The following is a 9,391-nucleotide window of genomic DNA, read 5'->3' as shown; positions in this document are numbered from 1 at the left end:
TGTCACATACACTTTATATGCAGCTTTGCTTCTTTTAAAGACAAATGCAATGAACTTCATAGATTGGGTTTGTTATATTCAGGTAAGAGGGAAAATTAAAACTTACATATTGAGGGGAGAAAAATGAGGAAATCAAATGTTTCTATTGGTTACAAGAGCTCACTCCATGGTTTGATAGAACTTGTGATTATAATTGCTACGGCTTTTATATTTTGTGGTGTATAAATTATCCCTCCCTTGATTCTTTCCTCTGTCCTTCCTCCCTTCATTCCTCCTTTCCTTCCTTCTTCCTCCCTTCCATCCTTCTTTCCTCTCTTCCTCCCTTCCCTCCCTCCCTCCCTCCTTTCCTTCTTTCTTCCTCCCTTCCATCCTCCTTCATTTCCTTCTTTCTTCCTCCCTTCCATCCTCCTTTCTGTTCTTCTTCCTCCCTTCTTCCTCCTATCATCCATCCATCCTTCCTTCTTCCTCCTTTCCTCCCTTCCATCCTTCCTTCCTCCTTTCCTTCCATCCTTCCTTGACTCGAGGACAACAGGACGGTTAAAGTGCACTTACTGATTGAGTTTGCTGTATTGTAACCCACAGAAGAAGAAGAAGAAGAAGAAGAAGAAGAAGAAGAAGAAGAAGAAGAAGAAGAAGAAGAAGAAGAAGAAGAAGAAGAAGAAGAAGAAGAAGAAGAAGAAGAAGAAGAAGAAGGTTTGATAATAGTGGTGTTGGCAGAAAGTTTATATGTAAAAGCAAACGGAGGCCAGTATGAGCCAGGATCGCTGTGGAGGAGAAGAGAGAGAGAGAGAGAGAGAGAGAGAGAGAGAGAGCCAGCATAGACCAGGGAGGAGATGATATATAGTGCAGCAGAGAGATTATATGAAAAGGAACTATAGCGTCAAGGCGAGGCTTTGGGATAAGCGCCAGGTGCGGAGACAAGGCACAAGTGGAAGAGGGAACGTTGTGTTTTTAAAGAAATGATGCAGGTGGGCATGAAGTCATACTATGAGATCATACTATGAGATCATTGGAGGAGGTCTTAAGACTTTTTTGCAAACATCAGCAAGTTTGTATGTATAAAGAAGGTACACAATACTGAATGTTGCTGCTGGCTATAAAACTTTACTGAACTCAACTGAGAAGCTTCCTGCTGATATTTGTGAACTGATAAAAGTCTGATTGACCAATTTAACCCTATAATTTCTATTAGAGCCTGATATATTGGTTAGTTAACCCTCCTGTTGTCCTCGAGTCAAGGAAGGAAGGAAGGAAGGAAGGGAGGAAGGAAGGAAGGAAGGAAAGGAGGGAGGGAGAAAGGAAAAGAGGAAGGAAGGGAAGAAGGACAGAGGAAAGAAGGAAGGGGGAAGTTAGGGGGAGGAAAGAAAGAGGGAAGGAAAGAAGGAAGGAGGGAGGAAGGAAGGACAGAAGGAAGGAAGAAAGGGGGATGGAGGAAGGAAAGGAAGGGAGAAGGAGGGAGGAAGGACAGATGGAAGGAAGGAAGGAACAGTCAAAACAGATGACAGGAAGGTTAATATCAGCCTATTATAGATATAGCTCCATCAGTGTATATGTTGTCCAATATGCAATAATTAAAGTTATACAGGCAGCATTTTACATATATGTGACCCATTTTCTTAATTCAGGTTTAATATATATATACTTTTTTGTGTGTTTATAAATAGTTATTTATTATTATTAACCTTCCTGTCGTGCTCCCGGGTCAAATTGACCCATCTGTTTTGACTGTTCCTTCTTTCCTTCCTTCTTTCCATCTGTGCTTCCTCTCTCCTTTTCTCCTTCTTTCCTTCTTCTCTTTCTTCCCTTCCTCCATCTCCCTTTCTTCCTTCTTTTGTCCTTCCTCCCCCCTACCTTCTTTCCTCTGTCCTTCCTTCCTTCCTTCTTTCCTCTGTCCTTCTTTCCTCCCTCCCTCCTACCTTCTTTCCTCCCTCCCTCCCTCCTACCTTCCTTCCTTACTTCTTTTCTCCATCCTTCCTTCCTCCCTTCCTTATTTCCTTTCCTCCCTTCCATCCTCCGTCCCCCTTTCTTCCTTCTGTCGTTCCTTACTTTCTCTCTCCTTCTTTCCTTCCTTCCCCCCTCCCTGCCTTCTTTCCTTTACTCCCTTCCTCCCTTCCTCCCTTGACTCGAACACAACAGGAGGGTTAAGAGAAAAAAGAGAAGGCATTCAGGCTCAGTAAGTGTTAGAGAGTATAAAATAATAAAAGTTGAATACTGAAGAATGAATGCTGATTTTAAGCCCAGTTTAATCAGGGGAGATTATTTTGGAGGACAGTCTCTCATCAATGTGCCAAAACCTTTGCATTGATTTTAACATCAGTATTCAGTAAGGACACGGGTCTGAAGGAAGAGCAGCAGTCCAGGATGGGTTTTTATTCTTTTTAAGAGAGAGATGCACGCTCAGTTAAATGAAGAGGGGAGTGAGACAGTTTCAAAGGACTCAGCGAAGACTGATTGAGCCAATTGGTTAGAAGATCTGAGGAGAATCCATCAGAGCTGAGAGACTTAAGAGAGAACATAGAGAATAGGCAGCAATGATCTATAGGTAGCTGACTTTTCTGCAGCAGTTTGCCTTCAGAGCTTTAACCTTTGTGTCGTCCTCCCGGGTCATTTGACCCCGTCTGTTTTGACTGTTCCTCCTTTCCTCCCTTCCTTCTTTCCTCCCTCCCTCCTACATTCCTTCTTTCTTTTCCTTTCCTCCTTTCCTTCCCTCCTACCGGGTCAAATTGACCCTGTCTGTTTTGACTGTTCCTTCCTTCTTTCCTTTTCTCCCTTCCTTCCTCCCTCCTTTCCTTCTCCCCTTCCTCCTTCTTTCCTCCCTCCCTCCCTCCCTCCTCCTCCTACCTTCCTTCCTTCTTTTTTTCCTTTCCTTTGCTCCCTTCCTTCCTTCCTTCCTCCCTCCCTTCCTTCCTTCCTTCTTCCTCCCTTCCATCTTTCCTTCCTTCCTTGACTTGAGGACAACAGGAAGGTTAAATAAAAGGTGCACTTTCTTTGCAAATGAGTATAATTTTTTTTAGTATATCAAAATGTCTCGAGATGTCTCCCCTTATAAATCCCCTCCTCATCTCCTCCATTCACACGTGCACTGGAGGCTTCAAATTTCCACATTGTGTGAAACTTGTGTGTAAGTTGAATACTGGACCAACGATGGGATCCAAACCAGTCGTCACACATCATGCTTGTAGGTAGAGATCCTACACTGAGATTTAAGGTGAGCAGATGAATGTGAAAGGGAAGTCTCATCCATCATCCTGCACAGTGAAGAGAATAACATCCAAGAACATGAGCAGGGATTTATTTATTTTCTCTCATTCTATACAAGTTGTGGGAGATGCTGCCACTGTCTGTATGCACTATTTGTACAAAATCAATAAAAATAACTGTGAAAGAAAATGAAGTTGAAGTCAGTAACAAGTGCAAATACCAATTGTTCCCTCGTTCATGTTTCTCAGTTTAAAAGATTTGATGTTTTTCTTTGTCTTATATTATAATAAACTTAATATTTTTAGGTCACTTTAGTCATTTTAGTCACTTTCATTGGAGTATGTCAATCTGGAAAACAATAAACAGATGAACTGATTGTTAAAATGATAGTTAGTACAATCCTATCTGTGTAATGATTCATGTATGGACTTTATAAATGAATTATGAAATACATGCATGTATGCAGTATGTCTGTATCCAAAGACTGGCTTCAGACATAAAACATGACTCCTGGTTGCTGCAATTTTGAATATTCCTTCAAAACCATCAGAATGGGTTAAATGGAGAAGATTCATTTCCTCATATACACTAATGACTCACAAGGAGGGAAACAATTAGCTAAAACCTTTAATTTGAAATTCAAAAAAGCAGGATTGTGGAAAGTCCAGGCTTACTCCCTCTGCTCTGTGTTACAATTAACCTCTTTGTGATCACCTCCATTATCCAATTACATGTATTCTGTTATTCCACACCATGCACATTGTTCAATAATAGCCTCCGGATGGGTAATTCTTCCTGATAGCGAGGAGGACAGAGTGTCTGAGAAGGGGTGTTAACCTGTCGCCTTGCTCATCCTCTTAAATATTTTCTCTAATCTAACTTTAATTGCTTGGCTTCAACTTTCAACTTTACTTTAAAAAAGATTCATTTCCCAAAACTACTTTGAGAGCAGTTCTGCTCCGCTGCCCACAGGGGCCTTAGACGCTGATGAGGCGCTTACTCACCCCCCAAATCAATTCTTCCTTCTTCTCCACATCTCTTTCTCCTCCTGTCATTGTTTCCTGCCAGCGCTGACGCATCCTCAGATATGCATCCTTCCTCTCTCTCTCTATATGTGTGTGTGTGTGTGGCGAGACTTGAGTAATATCCAGCTTTCTCTCTTTAAGTGTGTGTGTGTGGAAATGTCATGTGAAAATGTCAATGGCAACAAAAAAAAAAAAAGAAAGAAAAAGACATAATGAAAAGAATGAGTAGAAGTGGATGAATAGAGAGTAGAAGGCAAACAGCAGCGTTGGAGCTCAGGGGTGAAGTCATTACAGTCGGCATGTAAGAACAGGAGCAGGGTCTGTCTCTCCGGAGCCAGCTAATTGAGCTCGGATGAGTGAGAGTAGACACAGGTAGGCACTGTGTTTGACTATGTTGTCCCCCCCCCCCCCCCCCCCTCCTTTTCCGTGTGGATGACTATGAACAAAAGGGCAGACTCTTTCCCTTAATCAAGCTAATGGAGTGGGAACAAGCTGGTGGCTGAACTAGATGGGCAGTGACAGGTAGAAAGGGCCTTAAGGGATTTAAGGTGTCGGGAAGAGAGACTGAGATGAGGACTTGAGCGTCTGATTGGCAGGACACAGGATAATAAAAAGCCCCGGCTTGTACTTTTAGTCCCATTAGCAGGTGGTTTGGGTCTAAGGAGCGCACAGTGACAAGTACTGCGGTTCATGTTGGACATCCACACTGCTAAAGAGTAACTTCAGAGCAGATACTACCTGTACAGGCCTGGGTGCTGAAACAGTGAGAGAAACCTGCTTAAACTTATATATTTCACTATATTTTACTCGTGTGTATTCAACAATTAGTGGTTTTGATCACTGTGGTGGTTTTTGGCTACAGGACGACACCGACAGTGACTCACAGTTAAGATGAGCCTGCAGAGAAGGAAATCACAATGGTAAGTCAATTCAAACAAGACTACTCCAATTTTCAGCTTTCCTTTAAATCTGAATACACAAGACACAAAGATCCACTCATGTTCCTGTTGCTTGTACCTCTGCTGTTTCTCCACTTTTTAAAAAAAGGAGGTTTGGACCGTTGCTGTGCTTCTTTCTGCTCTGGATCTCTCTCCAACCAGACTCCCTCCACCAGGCGTCAGCTGTCAACCTGCGGCGTTTCATCGGTTGCGCCGTGCGGGAGTTCACTTTCCTTGCCAGGAAGCCTGGTTGCAAAGGCCTGCACATCACCACAGACGCCTGCTGGGGGCGCTGTGAGACTTGGGAGGTGAGGAGATGCTGGGAGGCAGCTACTGTACAGCACACACACATACACATAGAGGAGAGGAGAGGAGAGAGAGGAGAGGAGAGGAGAGGAGAGGAGAGGAGGGGAGAGGAGAGGAGAGGGGAGGAGAGAGAGGAGAAGAGAAGAGAAGAGAAGAGAAGAGAAGAGAAGAGAAGAGAAGAGAAGAGAGGAGAGGAGAAGAGAAGAGAAGAGAAGAGAAGAGAAGAGAAGACAGGAGAGGAGAGGAGAAGAGGGGAGAGGAGAGGGGAGGAGAGAGAGGAGAGGGGAGGAGAGAGAAGAGAAGAGAAGAGAAGAGAAGAGAAGAGAAGAGAAGAGAAGAGAGGAGAAGAGAGGAGAAGAGTGTAAATGTGATTGTACCGGGGAGATGACGTAAGCAAAGCTGACAACTTTACACAGAAGAATTAGTCTGCTGTTTGCATCAGCTTTTATTTGAAGAGGGAGAGAAGACGACGAAGAAGAAGAAGAAGAAGAAGAAGAAGAAGAAGATGGATTAGATGCAGATTCAGCCAGTCGGGCGGCTCAATGCAAAGAGAGAAAGAGAGAGAGAGAGAGAGAGAGAGAGAGAGAGACAGAGAGAGAGAGAGAGAGAGAGAGAGATACAGTTAGACAGGGAGACAAATACTGTAGATATAGAGATGGGTGATCCCCAAGGAGAAAATTTGTTTTCCCTTTCCTTCCTCCACAGTGAGGTCAAAGCAAGGTCTGCTGCGAGCTCAGGAAGAGGAGTCAGCTGCTGCAACAGATAGATTCACTAATACATGAACAGACACATATATACGCATGTGTGCTGTTAGAGAAATATATATCCTATGTTTATAATACCACACTAAGATCTAAGCTTTGTCACACAGTAATGAGAAGCTGTCTGAAGTGTAAATCTTGCAGGGAGGGGCGGAGGGGTTGGAGGGGCGGAGGGGGCTGCAGACGCTGCTTTTCGGAGGGGAGCAAAAGGCGTTCACTGAAATTGAGTTAGCGTTCTGCAAGAATGGGGAAAGCGGCGTTGAATCCAGAGATTGAAGTGACAGCAGTGGTTTCCTTAACAATGCCTCAAGTGCATAAAAGACACAATTGGATTTCATAAGTCGCCGTAGACCGATTACAAAAAAAAAAAAAAAAAAAAAAAAAAGCGGTGAAATCTGAAGTTTCATCCGCTACATGGTATTCACTGACAGGAGACATTAGGAAGCTCATGATTCTCTCGCCTTCATTATTACAGTGGAGCTTTTGTGTGTGTGTGTGTGTGTGTGTGTGTGTGTGTGTGTGTGTGTGTGTGTGTGTGTGTGTGTGTGTGTAGGAGGCCATGGTTTTTATTTGCTGATACTCTTTGCATCATCCTGTCTGCTCTACCCAGAGGGGAAGTCATATGTAGAGGGAGCAGAGGGAGTCAATGTTTCGTCTCTAGGGGTAAAAACAGTTAAGAGGTGAAGGTTCAAATCTGATACCATAAAAGGTCACAGGTCACATGACGCACTCTCTAATTGCAACTACTTAGCTTCAGGATTTACAGTTTTTTATTTTTTATTTTTTATTTTATTTTTTTTACCTTATGTGCATTCAGCTGAAGTTTTCTTGATCCGGGAGAAACTTTTAATTACCGCAACAAAGCAGAATGAGATTAAATTTGTGGAACTTCCAACACCACAAGCAATTAATAGAGGCTTTGCAGATGTGTCATAAATCTCCTGTCAAACACGGCTTGATCACCAAAAATAGAAGTTCACTGAGAAAATTAGTTATGTGCGAATAGTGACGAGCTAAAAACAAAAGAAGAAAATTATTTATTAAAAAAGAAAACTCTAATAAAAGGTGGATTTTTGTGCATATTAATTAGGCTCCTGTGACAGGTTGCTTAACCTTCCTGTCGTCAAATTGACCCTGTCTGTTTTGACTGTTCCCTCCTTCCTTCCTTCCTTCTTTCCTTCTTTATTTCCCTCCTTCCTTCCCTCCTTCTGCCTCCCTTCCATCCTTCCTTCCTTCCTTCCTTCCTTCTTCCTCCCTTTCACACTTCCATCCATCCTTCCTCCCTTCCTCCCTTCCTTCCTCTGTCCTTCTTTCCGTCCTCCCTTCCATCTTTCCTTCCATCCTTCCATCTTTCCTTCCTTCCTTCCTTCCTCTGTCCTTCTTTCCTTCCTTCCTCCCCTTTCCTCTCTTCCTTCCTTCCATCCTTCCTTCCTGCTCCCCTCCATCCTTCCTTCTTCCACCCTTTCATCCTTCCTTCAATCCATCCATCCTTCCTTCCTTTCCTTCCTCTGTTCTTCTTTACTTCCTTCCTTTCATTTCCTCCCTTCCTTCCATCCGTCCTTCCTTCCTTCTTCCTCCCTTTCACCCTTCCATCCATCCTTCCTCCCTTCCTTCCTTCCTCTGTCCTTCTTTCCGTCCTCCCTTCCATCTTTCCTTCCTTCTTCCTCTCTTACATCCTTCCTTCCTTCCTTCCTTCTTCCTCCCTTTCACACTTCCATCCATCCTTCCTCCCTTCCTTCCTCTGTCCTTCTTTCCGTCCTCCCTTCCATCTTTCCTTCCTTCTTCCTCTCTTCCATCCTTCCTTCCTCTGTCCTTCTTTCCTTCCTTCCTCCCCTTTCCTCCCTTACTTCCTTCCATCCTTCCTTCCTCCTCCCCTCCATCCATCCTTCCTTCCTTCCTTCCTTCCTTCTTCTTCCCTTTCACCCTTCCATCCATCCTTCCTTCCTTCCTTTCCTTCCTCTGTTCTTCTTTACTTCTTTCCTTTCATTTCCTCCCTTCCTTCCTTCCATCCGTCCTTCCTTCCTTCTTCCTCCCTTTCATCCTTCCTTCCTCCTCCCCTCCATCCTTCCTTCCGTCCTCCTTTCCTTCCTCCTTCCTCCCTTCCTTCCTTCCATCCATCCATCCGTCCTTCCTTCCTTTCCTTCCTCTGTTCTTCTTTACTTCCTTCCTTCCTCTCATTTCCTCCCTTCCATCCGTCCTTCCTTCCTTCTTCCTCCCTTTCATCCTTCCATCCATCCATCCATCCTTCCTTCCTTCCTTCCTCCCTTCCTTCTTTCCTTCCTTCTTCCTCCCTTCCTTCCATCTTTCCTTCCATCTTCCTCCCTTCCTTCCATCTTTCTTTCCTTCTTCCTCCCTAAATAATAAATAACTTGACGGGCCACCAGAGGGTTTTACAGCTTAGACCAGTTTTCATTATATCCATATTAATCAGCTTTATCAGATGAGAAGAAGCGTTTTCAAGATGTCTTTTCCTTTCCGTTTGTGTTTACAGAAGCCTGTCGTTGACCCTCCCTTCATCGAGTCCTACCAGCGGGTCTGTACGTACAACGAGACTCGTCTGGTCACCGTCAAACTGCCCAACTGCCTGCCCAACGTCGACCCCATGTACACGTATCCTGTAGCCCTGAGATGTGACTGTGCTGTCTGTCTGACCAGCACCACCGAATGCATCACCTCTGTGTGAGCTGGACACACAGATAGAGATTACAGCCCCTCCTTCCTTCCTTCCTTCCCTCTTTCCTTCCTTCCTTCCTTACCTCCTTCCTTCCTTCCTTCCTTTCTTCCCTCCCTCCTTCTCTCTTTCTTTCCTCCCCCCACTGTGCTGTCTGTCTGACCAGCACCACTGAATGCATCACCTCTGTGTGATCTGGACACACAGATAGAGATTACCTCCCTCCTTCCTTTCTTCCTTCCCTCTTTCCTTCCTTCCTTCCTTCCACCCTCCTTTCCTTCCTTCCTTCCTTATCTCCTTCCTTCCCTCCTCCCTTCCTTCCACCCTCCTTCGTTCCTTCCCTCCATCCTTCCTTCCTTCCTTCCTCCCTCCTTCTCTCTTTCTTTCCTACCCCCTACCTTCCTCCTTCCTTCCTTCCACCCTCCTTTCCTTCCTCCCTCCCTTCCTCTTTTCCTTCCTTCTTCCCCCTTCCAGCATTCCTTCCTCCTT

At 44.5% G+C, this 9,391-nt stretch overlaps 1 protein-coding gene across 1 annotated transcript; it reads left to right on the top strand.

The window, feature by feature from the left end:
* The first annotated feature begins 3,144 nt into the window (after positions 1–3,144).
* Positions 3,145–8,914, top strand: gphb5 (glycoprotein hormone subunit beta 5). Its single transcript, XM_053336225.1, has 3 exons — positions 3,145–3,178; positions 5,327–5,472; positions 8,723–8,914. The coding sequence occupies exons 1-3, from the start codon at positions 3,145–3,147 to the stop codon at positions 8,912–8,914; spliced, it is 372 nt and encodes a 123-aa protein (XP_053192200.1).
* Positions 8,915–9,391: the final 477 nt, after the last annotated feature.

The sequence above is a fragment of the Scomber japonicus genome, chromosome 16 (genome assembly GCF_027409825.1).
Source record: "Scomber japonicus isolate fScoJap1 chromosome 16, fScoJap1.pri, whole genome shotgun sequence".
NCBI classification, from domain to species: domain Eukaryota; kingdom Metazoa; phylum Chordata; class Actinopteri; order Scombriformes; family Scombridae; genus Scomber; species Scomber japonicus.
Note: the sequence above shows the minus strand (reverse complement) of the source record. Positions and strands in the feature narration are given on the sequence as shown.

Coding starts and splice junctions, on each gene's coding strand:
- gphb5 (XM_053336225.1), top strand. CDS start 3,145: ATGGGATCCAAACCAGTCGTCACACATCATGCTT. Junction 3,179..5,326: donor AGTCGTCACACATCATGCTT/GTAGGTAGAGAT, acceptor CTCTCCAACCAG/ACTCCCTCCACCAGGCGTCA. Junction 5,473..8,722: donor GGCGCTGTGAGACTTGGGAG/GTGAGGAGATGC, acceptor TTGTGTTTACAG/AAGCCTGTCGTTGACCCTCC.